The 14,770-nt window shown below is 40.2% G+C and overlaps 1 protein-coding gene across 2 annotated transcripts in view; it reads left to right on the top strand.

The window, feature by feature from the left end:
* Positions 1-14,770, top strand: part of MAST4 (microtubule associated serine/threonine kinase family member 4) — a 170,003-nt gene that overhangs the window by 118,257 nt on the left and 36,976 nt on the right. For both annotated transcript variants that reach the window (XM_080805051.1, XM_080805052.1), the window contains exons 10-14: positions 2,016-2,083; positions 4,590-4,675; positions 10,938-11,146; positions 12,511-12,649; positions 14,409-14,541. In XM_080805051.1, the coding sequence (XP_080661177.1) occupies positions 2,016-2,083; positions 4,590-4,675; positions 10,938-11,146; positions 12,511-12,649; positions 14,409-14,541 (635 nt within the window). The remainder of the gene's footprint in view (positions 1-2,015; positions 2,084-4,589; positions 4,676-10,937; positions 11,147-12,510; positions 12,650-14,408; positions 14,542-14,770) is intronic.

Raw genomic sequence — 14,770 nt, 5'->3', positions numbered from 1 at the left:
TTTGAGTTTATCGCAAATTTGAGTTTATCGCAAATTTATCGCTGGGAGTCGTGTTTTTAAGTCTTTTTTTTTCTTGTTTTTAACTCTTGACGCTTCATATTCTTGATTTCGATCTGACGGTGATTTTTAATCTCCTTGTTACCCTTAACATGCTATTATTTAGACTCTCATCTACATTTATTACCCCTTCTTGTCAACATATACACTAATAGACCTACAGCCTGAGCTTTGAAGGTTGGGGGTGAGGGTGGGGAGTGGAAAAGCTCAGGTCTGCACCCTGGCCCCAGCCCTGTGGGCCATGACCTTGACCCTGCAGCTGATGAGCCTTTGTGCCTCAGTATTCTTTCCGTAAAACCAGGGAAATGGGACCTATTTGTAGAGTTGTTTTTAGGATTATAAAGTTCATCTCTCCCCCCAAGATGCAGTAATGCCTAATAAATTTTAGGTACTGTTGCTCTTTTATTTAAACGATATTAAAATCCATCTTATCCTTGAGAGTCCATGAGAGGGAATACATTTGCGCCCACCTCCCAGTCCCCCAATCTAAAGTGCCCATCATACAGGAAGTTGACATCGCTTCAGTGACACTAAGAAATCACCTGGTTTGTACTGAGCTCATTTTTATTTTTGAATTTCCCCTACTGGTAAATTAGGAAAGTTAGTGTCAGTCTTCAGTTATTTTAGATTCTGGAGTTTGTTGGTTTTTATCCGAAGACAACACTCCAGTGTTGTTTTGCTTCATATCTTTTATGGGTAATCTCTCCCGAAAAGGATGATGATATTTATAAGAATATGAATACGTGAAATGAGAGTCTAAGGACTACTTTTAGATGCATACAAAAATAGGTAACTAAAAACTATAACTTTTGCATAAGTTACTATATATATAACTTAGTATACATGTTCAATTTTGAAAAATTAGAAAAGGTAAGTACCTATGATCTTACCACTCAGAGATAACTAACTCCCCGTCAGCATTTTGGAGAGAATTCCTTCATGTTCTTTTTAATTACACATCTTTTTTTCTTTAAAAATAAAAATTAAAATGAATAATTAAATAAATTAGTTTTCTTCGTTTACTTATATAGACTCAGAGATGCATTCCATTGTAGACTGAGCAGTTAAATGCCGTTTTCTTCTTCTTTTTTCTTTTTTTTTTTTTTTAATTTTATTTTGCTTTTGTCTCTTTTAACTAGACCACCAGGATAGTACTTAAGCTGGTGTCAGGCATGTGGCATCCAGCCCAGGATTGACTAACTTACAGGATGTAACTAATAATCATAAATAACCATCAATATTAAGAGAACACTTCACTTTTGTTAGTCAACATGCTAAGAGCCCTACATGAATATCCTATATCATACTTACAAGAAACTCTCAGACATGAATACGTCATTCCCATTTTACAGAGGGGAAAGCCTGTGGGTGAAAGGTCCCTAGGATGTGCTCATCGTGGTGGTGTGCTGAGTCTTTTTGTTGTCCAGCCCCTCTCAACAGCTACTACTTTGTTTGTGACAAATTGCAAATTCTTCATGTACTAGGCAGGGGATATCGCTCAGTGGCTGCGAAGGAACAGAACGAGGAATATTCAGCCTCAAGTTGAGGATCATCTCTGAGCTGGAGTCAGTGTGTCTTCGATGCCTGTCTGAGCCTGGGAACACATGCCTCTCTTGAGAACCCAATGATAAGCACAGTCATTACACACACACCCCTGCCCCCCAACCCTAAGTTTGTGTTGGCCAGTCAGTCCTGCTAGCTGAAGCACAGGCCCAGCTCTGAAGTACCTAGGATCTAGGTGTTCATGAGAAATGGGGTTCCAGGGAAGGGCACGTCCTTAACAATTTCCAGAATGTCAGTTATCAGGTCTTGCCGTTTTTGATTTCAGATTTTCCCATGGGTGCATTGAAGTATAGAGTAATTTTTTTTTATTTTTTTAGTATTGAAGAAGTTACTTCTTGTCTAGTTGAAATTGTCCTATTCTCTTAAACCTTGTTTTGTTTTGTTTTTTAATTTAGAAATGGCTCAGTTGGGAAACTATGATAGTGGGACAGCGGAAACACCAGAAACAGATGAGTCAGTGAGTGTAAGTATCTTTCTTGATGAAATACGGTGTTGGTTTTTCTGTTTATCAGCTTCTGGAGATTTGCAGTGTGTCAATAACTTTATTTCTTCCATAAACTGTGTTGTGCTTCTATGTGCAAGGCAGTAAGCATATAATTTTAGCCCCTCTTTCCAAAGAGAAAGAGATTAATAAAAAGAAACCATGCACAAAAAATAAGAATGATAAACTCGAATAAGATGTACAAAGAAAAAGGGCCCTATGCCACTAAAACATAACGTTGACAGAGAGTGACCTTAGTCTTGCCAGTCCAAAAAGGTCTCCTGAGGAAATGGCCCAGGAGCTGTGGTATGAGAAGTTACTAGGATGAGAAGGGCGTGGAGGGAACATTCCAGGCCCAGGGGACAACCTGCACAAAGACTGTGCCACAAGGGATCAGAGTGCATCCGAGGATAAGGGCAAGGAGATCATAGAGACTGGAGTGCTGGGAGCAAAAACCAGACATAGAGGTCCTTATTGTTCATCTTTGTCAAATCTTTTCTTTCAAAGAATGGTGGGAAGCTGTTGAACTTGGGAAGAAATGTATGTGTTTGTGGGGTGGAGACAGATGGACAGGAAGATGACCCAGTCAGAGTTACAGCTTAGAAACAGTCTTACAATGGCAGTATAGATCACAGATGGAGCGAGGGGGGCCCATGGAGCAGCCACTCAAGAAGCTTGAGTTCTGGGATATTGGTGCTATTGTCCCTAACTGTGAACACCAGAAGGGGAACCAGGCTGAAGTGAGTTGGGGGTGGTCAGGAAAGAGAGGCAGCTGTGTAGCTTGGGGGCTAAGAACCTAGGCTCTAGAGTAAGATGGCCTGGATTTGAAAGCTGGCTGCATCTCTCACTAACTGTGGGCACCTTCTCTGTGCCTCAGCTTCCTCTTCTGTAAAATAAATATAAAAGGTGACAAAATAGTAAATGAGATATGTGAAATGGTTAGATCAGCAACACTACTACATGCTAAATAAATGATAGTTGTTTTGTTAACTTTATCATAATTATTATAATTTTGAATAAGTGTAGACTTAAGTTTTGGGGGGACATTCAAGAAGAGCCATCACACTAGCATCTGTATAGATGGCGTGGGATCTCCCAGCACTTGGAGGGTTTTTGGTGGAATGCTGAATGGTGTAGGAGTCATCCGTGGGCATGAATGAGGTCACCTAGGTGGGGAAGAGTTAATGAGACAGGTGGGCCTTGAACAGGATCTTTGAGCCCAAAGCTGCAGGGCCCCATCAGAGTGGAATGGTGGAAAAAGTGAGTGGTTCCAGTCTTGAATTATGTCCTCTGAGATAGGGTGCTAGTGGTGATGACTAGACCCAGGACCTGTGGCCAGGAACCTAGTGAAATAGGGAAGAAGAGTGGTTTGGTTGAGCAACACAAGTAGCCCAGAGGCTACTGCATGGCCCCTGAAGTCACCCAGGATAGTGAGAGAAGCATAGAGGAAGGTGGGAAGCTGGGTACCCAGGTCTTCCTATGATAAATGGGACAGTGTGTCAACCGATGACAGCATCCAGTGGGGGAGGGTGACACACACCTCAGACTCATGGGGTTTCTTCCACAATTACAGGAAAGAACTCTGGGCTTTGCAGAAGGAGCAAAGAGGCTGTCCATGTTCATCCTCTCAGTCCTAAGATACGTGGAGTATGAAAGAATATTTTCAGAACAAACCCATTTTACCTATTATCACCCTTTGAACTCAGCTTTTTAAAGAAATACTTTTTGAGGATAGATATCTAAACCACAGTAAGACTAATGGTGTGGAAGTCAGGAGAGGCACACATTGTGTCATTGTTGCTGACTACCTTTTCCAAATAAGAAGGGTTGCCACAGGAAGGACAGACATCCTCTGATCAGGGACAGAGATGCTGCACCATCTGTCCTTCCTTGTAGAGCCATAGTGGTCCCTTTCTGTTCTGAATGAAACTAGAGTTAAGGTTTGACGTTTTGGACTTAATCTCAAAACTTAAAAAGACTAGGATGAGGCTAACTCGAGTAGTTTACAGCGGTACATTCAAGTTGGAAATTTTTTTTAAAGATTTTATTTTTTTATTTGAGTGAGAGAGAAAGAGTATGAGCAGGGAGAGGGACAGAAGGAGAGAAGCAGGCTGCCCACTGAGCAGGGAGCCCAATTTGGGGCTCTATCCCAGGACCCTGAGATCATGACCTTGGCTGAAGGCAGATTCTTAACCAACTGAACCACCCTGGCGCCTCCATATTAGAAATTTTCAAAAGCTTGATGTCTTTGTCTCCCGGAAATGGGGGTTCACTTAAACTAGACTGAGGCTCTGTCATGAGAGGCAGTCTCTCAGCACCGCCCTGCAGAACTGAACTTGAAAGCTGTGTGCCAGCTTCCTTTGGCTTGAATACTGCCCTTCAACAGATTCAACGCCAGAGCATAGAATGCAAATGTTATTTGTGGTAGTATTAAAACCATTTTCTTAAATTCTCAACTCTCTTCTAACTTCCTTATTTTGTTTCCAAGAGCTCTAATGCTTCCCTGAAACTTCAAAGGAAACCTCGGGAAAGTGATTTTGAAACGATTAAATTGATTAGCAATGGAGCCTATGGGTGAGTAATTCAAGAAAGCTCTCTATTGTATTTTAACACACCTGAGTAATATATTCTTCGCATTTATCCTAGGCCAAATAGACATCATTAGGGACTTGAGTTTTCAGTTCACTGCTCCTCCACTGGTGGGTATAATATGCAGCCCAAATCGTTTTTCATTTAGATACTCCATCAAGAAAGCCTATCAAGTGACCTGGAGTTATTTTAGAGGTATGGAGAAGGAGACTTTATAAAGTAAAGGTAAATTTTTATATATAACTGTTTCCGCTTCCTTTATTGTGCCCTTTGGGTGCAGAAATACCTGATTCTTAGTCGTATACATGCATACACACATTTCTATCTGGATATATATATATATATATATATATATATATATATAATCTGTATCTCTGAAAACATGTAAATTCATATATAGCATCACTACTGAAGAGTTAGCTGGTACTTCCTCTCTGATTGCCAGTCAGTCTGGTGAGAGAAGTACTTAAATGAGAAGACTGCTTGAAAATTTAAAGCAGTATATTTCCCTCAGTCTTTATATTATACCAGCGTTTTGTTTTGCCTTTCAGCTGAAGTCTGTGTTCTGATCTGGTCACATTAGCGATGCCCCCTTCTTGCTTCATATTTAGAGACAGAGGGTTTTCCTCTCAGGGCGGAAGAAGGGTCAGTGGTGATGAGATCCTGCTGAGTTACTAAGAAACAGTTAGGAAGGGTAATTAATACACATCCCGTGTCCTGATCCGTTTTAGACAGCCCAAGAGCTCTAGTTTAATTAAGTATTAATCTCAATTCCATCTGTATATGGAGAGCAATAAACAATCCCATAGACATTTATTGCCATTTATCACACAGATGAGCAGATGAGATAAAGTGATTTTTGTTATGCCACAAGGGATGTTTCTCCTTATGACTTTTTTTTGTCTCTAATATTTTCCACACCATTAACTTCGTGAAGAACTTAAATAGTTGTGAGTCCTTTCTGTGCTTCGCTGATTTATTTCCAGGATTATGTCAAATGGTATATTTCTTGATGTGGCTTGTAAATGTTTTCTGACGTCCTATTTTCATAACATTGTCTTTCATTCAAGGGCCTCATGGAAACTTCATCCCCTAAGAAAATTGATTTAGCATACAGTCGTTTGTGAGTTTTGTTTGTTTCTTACTTGGTTGTAGTTCGTGTTGGTTCTTGAGATCCTCCGAGGATTTCTTCCTTCATTAGGGAAAAAAAAACAGGGCTTTGATTTAATGGGTCTCTGGGCTGGGGCACTGATAGATTTTATTGGCAGTGAATTCTAGAATAAGATGATCTGTGACGCACCACTTTTATCAAATTTGGGCATATATCTTAGGAGTATTTGGAGTTCTAATTGGTTGAGTAAACTCATTTGTAGTGCAATTAAAGCGCTGTCTCGTAGATGAGGTATATCACACTTCGGGGACTGGTTGGGAATATACAAGAAGTTAAACAAGCTGTGAATCGGTAAACAGCCCGGATGCAGGCCAAGTCATTAATGGGCTGACAAGCTGCCTGCGGGAACTTCTGCCCAGCAGCCAAAACTTTCCCTCTTTTGCTCTCCTCAGATTTAATCTCCCATTACATTTCTGACAGATTTCCCCTTCGTTTTAATTCTTTTTAATTTAAAATTCGAATGGCGCTAAACCCATTGGTCTACCCAGTCAGGATGCTGACGGCAGGCTTACGGGACCTGGCTGAACGCGGGGATGCTTCTCTGGGTGGATGAACTGAGGTTGTTGGAGGTTTCCTTGGTGTTTGTGTTAAAGTCCGCCACTCACCTTGGTGGCTTCGAGTGACCTTGATTCTGCGACTTGATGAAAATCGCCTGTGCTGGAAACTAACCCTGTCATTAGAAGGAGCTAAATAACACATCAGGGTTTTCTCAACATCACACTTAGTGACAGTTCATGTTGTAAACCCAGTCTGCTAATTTGATATCATCCAGTCTCCTCCGCTGAACGTGTTTTGGACACTGAGCGCTGGTTTATATATGCTTTCTTCTCTCAAGAGCCCCGTGTGCTGTTGATGTTATTTCCACCTAGACATGGGGAGACATGGGGAAGGAGGGGCTCAGAGGCACGGCTGGTCACAGGTGTGCTGATTCCAAGCAGTGTTCCTCCCTTCTCCAGGTGCTGCTGTTGCAACTTGGAGCCGTCTTTTCTTGATTCCACCTGGACTTTTAAACGACAGCTTTGGATGTTTCAGAGTGAAAGAGTAAAATTGACTTAATTTTTTAAAAAATTGAAAGGCACAACATTTCTGTCCCACTTTGCTTTTAGTTTCTAGCTTTGCTGTACATCGTTCTCTTTGACGCCTCAAAAGATGGAGTCATTTATGCAACAGACCCATGTGCGTAGGTTGGTGGCTACGGCTTTCTCCCTATAGCCCTCTAACACGTGCACTCTTGTTCGCATGTACAGATTTGCTCGCACAGATTCATGTCCTGGGCTTTCGGGTTTACACATTATTTTATATGCATGAGACACTCACACTCCTCTTCCCCAGAGGACCGATTCATTCTGTTCTAGATCCCATCAGCTTTTGATTCCATCTCTCTCTACCCTCCCACTCCTCACTTCTGCCTGGGGTGAAAAAAAGCTTGACTGAGAGAGGACAGGTCCCCTCTCCGTGCATCATCCCCCGCCCTTGGGTTCTACTATTTACCAGGCAGATCAGTGTAGGAAAAGAGAGACAGAAGCAGCCTTTTGAAAGAAAGCAGCCTTTCTTTCAGGCCAAACTGCAGAGAAATGAGGGGCTGAGTCAGTGCAGTCCAGTTTTATAACCTTGGATGGTGTATAGCTGTGCTTAGCTGTGTTAGATGTCTGTCTGTCAGCCAGCTTCTGTCCGTCTCTCTGTTTCAATCTCTCTCACCCTCTCTCTGCTGAATTAAGTCAATTTGGAACATCAGCTTTCAGGAGAGGAGGGAAGGTGTACACGAGAGAGGACAGTTAGAAATTTCAGCACTAAGAAGACTATTCCTAAAGCAGTAGAGAACTGTAAAAACAAGAACATAAAACAAAGCGATAAGTAGCTACAGCAGATTCTAATTAAGTAGCCTAGTTGACTTTTACAACTTGATCAAGATGTGAGCGTCCCGGGGCAGTGATGTCTCAAGCTACCTATAGGATTAATTTCTGTGGGTGCAGGTAAATTTCCCTAGGGATTGACTGATGATGTTAAGCACATCCTAGTAAGGCAAAGCAAAAAGTCGTGAGGTTTTATAAATTGCAAGTCTGAGGAGAGGAGAGGTATGGGTCCTTCCTCATTCACAGAGTGCCCCTGGGAAACCTAGTCCGGATGCCAGTCGAACTGGGCCCGAAGCCTCTTTCTCCTTTGTTATTTCATTAGATGGCGGAAGGCTGTTCTTCCTTCCCCACTTCCTGTTGTTCTCAGACATACTGCTGAGCAGTCTTCTATTTAAGAAACACTGGTAGTTGATTGAAAATCCCATGGCAGCCCTCTGACAGTCTACAAGTGAGGTTCCTAGTATCATGTCTGGAGGGTCCTCGGTGCAACATCTCTTTGGTGTGAAATATTCAAAGAGAGAGAACGTGAGCTATATTCCAGTTGACTCTCGGTAGTAGGCAAGCGCTTATGTAAAGATACTGTTTTTTTTCAACATTTCACATTCTAAATTTCATTTTAAAAGGTAAATTCCCTGTTTCGGAAATTCCTCTTCGTAACAATATTTGTTCCCCAGTGTTTGTCTTCTGAGTAAGTCAGGTTATTTTCTGTGCTCCCTTTGTATCTTTCTGTCCACCTTCCAACATCTGATTAGGAGAAGCTCAAGGTTTTGGGGGGATCTTGATTTTATCCAATCAGTATTTGGAAAAAGAAAAATAGTATAAAAGTCTTTGATCCAGAAAGAAGTAGTAGTCAGTTGGTTATTTAAATTGGTCAGAGTCAGAAATCATTAAAAAAAAAAAGATGTATACTTTAAACATACTTTTAATTTCAGATGCATCCTGAAATTAAATATTTCAGTGTAATCTAAATATATATAAATTCAGGGGTGCCTGAGTGGCTCAGTCAGTTAGGCATCCGACTCTTGATTTTGGCTCAGGTCACAATCTTATAGGTTGTGAGATCCAAACCCATGTCAGGCTCTGTGCTGGGCGTGGAGCCTGCTTGGGCTTCTCTCTCTCCCTCTCCACCCCTCCCACCCAACACTCGTGTACTCTCTCTCTCCAAAAAAGAAATGATAATCACACACACACACATATGTGTGTACGTATATATATAATTTTAGTAGTTCTCTGATAAAAGCCTTTTTTAGGACAGCCTATATAAACCATCTTTCTAATACATTGTTTTTGTTTTCTACTTTTTGCCACTTTAAATATGAAGCAGGAACTTGAAGCAATCTGCGTGTAGGAATCTAGACTGTATTATTTTTCCCGCTTTTGAAAACCTTCTCACCCATTCTAAATCAATAGGATTTTTATTTAGTAACTCACATTTAACATATCTATCAGTACTTTCCAAAGCATTCCATTTTTTTTTAATAAACAACAAAGTTTTTCCTTTTCACACTCCTGTTCCATCGGTTTAAATATTTGTTTAAATTAGTTAATCCTGATATCAAGCCTCGCCAGAAAAACAGGTGTAGGAATAAACCCAGCTGGTGAGAGCCTCAGCATTTGACATCCTGAAGAAGACTCCTAGCCTGTGTGGAAAGTGTTGGCCACCCAGCTGGCCAGCTCCCCTGTCAGTTTGTGGTACAGTGGAAATAACAGTGCTAGATTCTTCCTTGAGTTGGTTATATAAAGTGTGGGTAAAAGAGATTTTTTTTATACAGTGAAGGAAAGAAGAGAAGACCAAAGAAATATTGGGGCGGGGGAGAGAAGTAAAGCAAAAAAAAAAAAAAAAAAAAAAGGTAAGGTTTAAACAGAGACCCCAAAAAATATGATTTTGCAAGTAGAGGAGAAAGATGGATACAGTGAAAAGACAAACATATAGAGTTGAAAGAAAAATGAATTTCTAGTTGAACAGTTGAGAGGAACATGTGAATATCAGTTAAACTGAGATTGAATATACTTCGCGTTTATGTAAGTGGATTTTACTCTGGGAGATTGGTGCAGCAGGGACTTAGTGGGTCATAGGCCTCCTTGCATTCAGTTTTCATGAGCAGTGAAAATGAACAGTGGAATATGCATCTCAGCTCAGATAACCCCTTGTTTTAGGATATAGACGTTGGATAGCCTTTACTGTGAGTGATTGCTGTTTAGGTAAATTATTATTTATTTGAGCATTTCCTAACCTGAGAGCTCACATCTGTTCCATAATAATGACAAGTGAGGAGTAACTTGGGAGAAAATGAGCCAGTCGAAGATATTTTCCTTGTTGTTCATCATGGCCAGGTGAGGTTTTAAGCCTCCTCCTCCTCTTGACTGGTTTCTTCCACATCAAGCTTCAAAGAGTCCATTGTCCTTACCCAGCCAGAATTGATTCTCTAGAGTATGTGCACGAGTGCAGCCTCCTCATTTTACAGTAAAGTTGGCTGTCACCTTGGCCGTGGGTCGGATGGACGAGTGTATTATTGGCTTCCTTTTATGTTGGGAAATGCATTTTCTGTTGAAACAGCCATAGGTGTAAATCATACTGATGTGCGTAGTGAGGAAATACACTGCTCTCCATTGCAGGACAGCCTCACATGACCTATTACATACTTCTCATTTATCTGGAATTCCATGGGGAGTAAATTACCCTCAAGCTGGAAGCCACCTACCCTAAGAAGCTTTGGTCCTTTTTGCAGATCCCAAGGGTACCATATAGAAAATTACCGCTTTAGTCAGTCTAGAAAAAATGCCTAACATATATCTAATGCTTGAAAGGATATAGCTCATGGTTGTATATGTCCTTTTTTAAATTCTTTTCCTGCTCTGACTTATATATTGAATTTTGCTTTGTTTGTGGAAGAACTGAAAATATAGGTTAGCTCTTGGAAAATAGCTCATTCTGGAGACTGTCCATTTCTGTCCTTGCAGTGAAGATGAATTTGAAGCCTTATGTGTGACCAATGACATTTAGCGAAAGATTAAGAAATAAATAAATGTAGCCATAAGATTTTGGCCTGGAGTGGGATGTTTGTAGCTGCTAGGATAGTGTGTGTAAGCTGAATTCCAGCGGCCATGTGAATGCAAAAAAAAAAGAAAGAAAGAAGAAAAGAAAAGCTGGCCATCACATGGTATACTGCATCCAGAAGCATCATCACTTCCCGTGAACCCCAACTCTTGTGCTCATTTTCAGGGCAGTCTACTTTGTGCGGCATAAGGAATCCCGGCAGAGGTTTGCTATGAAGAAGATTAACAAACAGAACCTCATCCTCCGAAACCAGATCCAGCAGGCCTTCGTGGAACGGGATATCCTGACTTTCGCAGAGAACCCCTTTGTTGTCAGCATGTACTGCTCCTTTGAAACAAGGCGCCACTTATGCATGGTCATGGAATACGTGGAAGGTAAATCAGTGTCTGACACAGAGAACATGACACCCGTACCCAGAAACCACTGGCTCCTTTGTGCGGTGGAGGCCTTCCCTGTTGGGCTGCGGAATGGTTGTAGCCGCCTAGGAACTGAAGCCAGGCAATGAGATGGCTGTATTCCCAGTCATCATCTTCTGATAATTGCTTGTAAAGTGCCTGCCCTACTATAACAAAGGGAAAATTAGTGCTATTTGGAAGAAGGTTGTTTTTCTTTTTTAATAGCTTTTAATCCTAACTACCTCCTCTCAACTGGTCATTAAAGTTAGAATGTAGGTGATGGGATTTTTTTCCTACTTACTTTTATCACATAGCATAAAATCATTCATTACAATTGATCTTCTTAAAGAATGAATTAAAAATATATCCTTTTTTGGTCTATGGTATGAAATTAAAAATGAGTTAGGGGAAAAGAACATACAAGTGAAGAAAATTTAGCTTCTTTTTTTTTTTATGTTTATGGCTTACCTTTTAAATATTCTTATTTCCTTCCATTTTACATTCAATTTCTACATTTTTGGCCATGACTTATTGACATAAACTAGGTTAATAAAAGGAAGATATCAGGAAGGGCCAAAACCATCTACAGAGCATCTAATTTAAGCTCTAAAACTTATAGGAGCAGAACCCCAAAACTATAAAACTCGAAGAAATGTTAAATATCATTTAGTTCAACCTTTTCATTTTGCAGATGAGTGAACTGAAACCCGAGAAGGGGGGAGACTTACTAGATACTTTCCTTGTGGACACAAGACAAAAGCATAGCTTACCTGATTTCCACCCAGTTTTTTTTCCCCCCACGCCAGCACCGGGCTTTATTAACCTTGGTTGTGTTTACCATAACTGACATTTGTCACATGTTTAATAAATATTAGCAATATCCTAAATTCTTTACTTAGGTTACCTCATTTAGTCCTCACAATAATCTGAAAAGGGATGACATTCTTATTTCCTAATATTAGAGGAAAGAGCCAGGTCTAGTTTGACTAAGATCTACCTGCCTATAAGAGTCAGGGGTAAGATTTGAACTCAGTAGCCTGATTCCAGAACCCAAGCTTTATGCTGGTGTATTTTGTTCTTCAAATTTCAGTTCCGCTTCAGAGCAAGTCTGCTCTCTTGGGAGGACTCCTGCTTTAAAAAAAAAAAAACACTTTGTTTTTCCCCCACACCACATCTTAATTAGAGATGTGATTACCCTGTGCATGGTCTCCACTTAGGAATTTGAAATGCTGTGTCTGGGGATAGAGGGCATTCTGCTTTGAAGGTCTTTAATCTGAACTGATGGTCTTCTTCAATCCTAGCTGATAACTCCACCTGCTAAATCTTGTGCTTGGGTTTTATAGGAGGTGACTGTGCTACATTAATGAAGAACATGGGGCCTCTCCCTGTTGATATGGCCAGGATGTACTTTGCTGAGACGGTCTTGGCCTTGGAATATCTACATAATTATGGAATTGTACACAGGGATTTGAAACCAGACAAGTATGTACACCGAGGAAACACATCTCTTTTTCCACACTATACAAAAAGTTGTCTACTGTCTCTAAAAATGTTTTCTTTTAATGTTGCTTTGCACGTTTTGGAGTTCTCCTATAATGTTCCCAAGTGAGTTATTTTGGCAGTTTATATGATAATATTTATATAATAATTTTAAAGGCTTTGGTGCTTATAATAATAGCTTATAAGAAACAAAAGAAAAAGATGATATAAAGCCAGGATTAGTTAAAATTTTTTAAGTTTTTTGTTATGTTCAGTTTTGAATAGTTTCTCGAAATGTGCTACAAGTTTTTTTCTGGATAGTTTCTGCATTTGGTATTATTCCTATTCCTTCCTATTCCTATTCTTTCCCTATGCCACAATGATATACTTGGTATTATATTCTATCTCACATTTAATACTGAATTTAATTTTTAATCTTCATGACGTTCATTTTAATGTCTGATTTGAGATACAGATAGACTTTTTTCCCCCCTCAAATGACTAAGTTATTCATCTTGACACCATTTATTAAATGTTTTATGCTTTCTCTACTAATTTCATACACCTCTAAAAACATCACGTTAATATGTAAAGATTCTAAGCGTGCTGAAAATTTTATGATTTACAATTAACTCATGCTCGTTCCAGAAAATTTTGAAGTACAGAAAAACATGAAAACATTCATTCACAGCATTACCTAACAAAAACAACTGTTAGAATATGGACTGTTTCCTTCCAGTAGCTGTTTTTTCTCTTTTCACATCCTCTATTCCTTTAACGTTTTAATTAATTAAAATTCTGATTTTTCCTTTGATAATGAAATTTTTTAAAGATTAAATTCATATAACTGTCACATGTGAATTCTTTGCATTCTATAAGAAATCTGCATTTTGTGCTTAAGGAGCAGAAATTTATAATTGATCCACAAGTTGAAATCTTGAACAGTAGTTCATTTTTCTGTCCAAGTTCTTTATCTTATGTGTCACTTAAATCACAGATGGTTGCTTATCTTAGTTTCTGATGTATGGCGTGGGATTATTGCGAACACTTTTCTATTTTATTATTCTGAAAATAGAAAGATATCAGAGTCCCATGCTTGAATTTTTCTAAGTTTAAACCCGTAAATGATATTGTATGTGGCTGCTCCAACAAAGATTAGCCAGGCCAGGTGTTTGGCCCTCCCTTGTGAATTACACTCAAGAGCCAGATACACATATGTAATATGTTAATGGGACCCCATCTCTTCCCAGGCTGGGTTTTGTTTTTTTTTTTATTTTATTTATTTGACAGAGATCTCAAGTGGGCAGAGAGGCAGGCAGAGAGAAAGAGAGGAGGAAGCAGGCTCCTGCTGAGCAGAGTGCCCAATGTGGGGCTCGATCCCAGGACCCTGGGATCATGACCTAAGCTGAAGGCAGAGGCTTTAACCCACTGAGCCACCCAGGCGCCCCCCAGGCTGGGTTTTATATTGATACTGATACCTCCGGGACCTGGGTGGTTCAGTCGGTTAAGTGTCCCAACTCTTGATTTCCAATCGGGTCATGATCTCAGGGTCGTGAGGTCGAGCCCCATGTTGGGCTCCACGCTTCTCCAAGATTCTCTCTCTCTCTCTGCCCCTCTGCCTTTCCCCTCTTTCTAAATAAATAAGTAAGATTGATACCTCTACAGTAAATAGTCTTACAAATTGCCAAGAAAAGGAGAAAATCTAAAAAGAAAGAAAAGAACTTCAAAGTAAGTGTTATCATATGTGTCCTTTTCTTCATAGTTTGCTGGTCACCTCCATGGGGCACATAAAGCTGACGGATTTTGGATTATCCAAGGTGGGATTAATGAGCATGACTACCAATCTTTATGAGGGTCATATCGAGAAGGATGCTCGAGAGTTCCTGGACAAACAGGTAGGCTTGGCTGCAGCTCAGCTGGAGAGAGAGAAAGAGAAAGTACGCTATTGCCACTGACATTCAGAATCAACTTGTGTAAGCCAGGTCTGCATTAGGACTGGGCGTTTAGATGTCTGTATGAGCCTTACATTTAATAAAGTGCAAATTGCTTCCATTTTTCTCCCTGGGCCTCTTTGAACTGTCCGTTCCTCCACATTCCTCCCCCAGCATTATGGTCTATTAGCAA

This window comes from Martes martes (assembly GCF_963455335.1).
Source record: "Martes martes genome assembly, chromosome: 5".
Lineage (NCBI taxonomy): Eukaryota > Metazoa > Chordata > Mammalia > Carnivora > Mustelidae > Martes > Martes martes.
The sequence above is the reverse complement of the archived record's forward strand: the minus strand, read 5'-3'. Positions and strand labels throughout refer to the sequence as shown.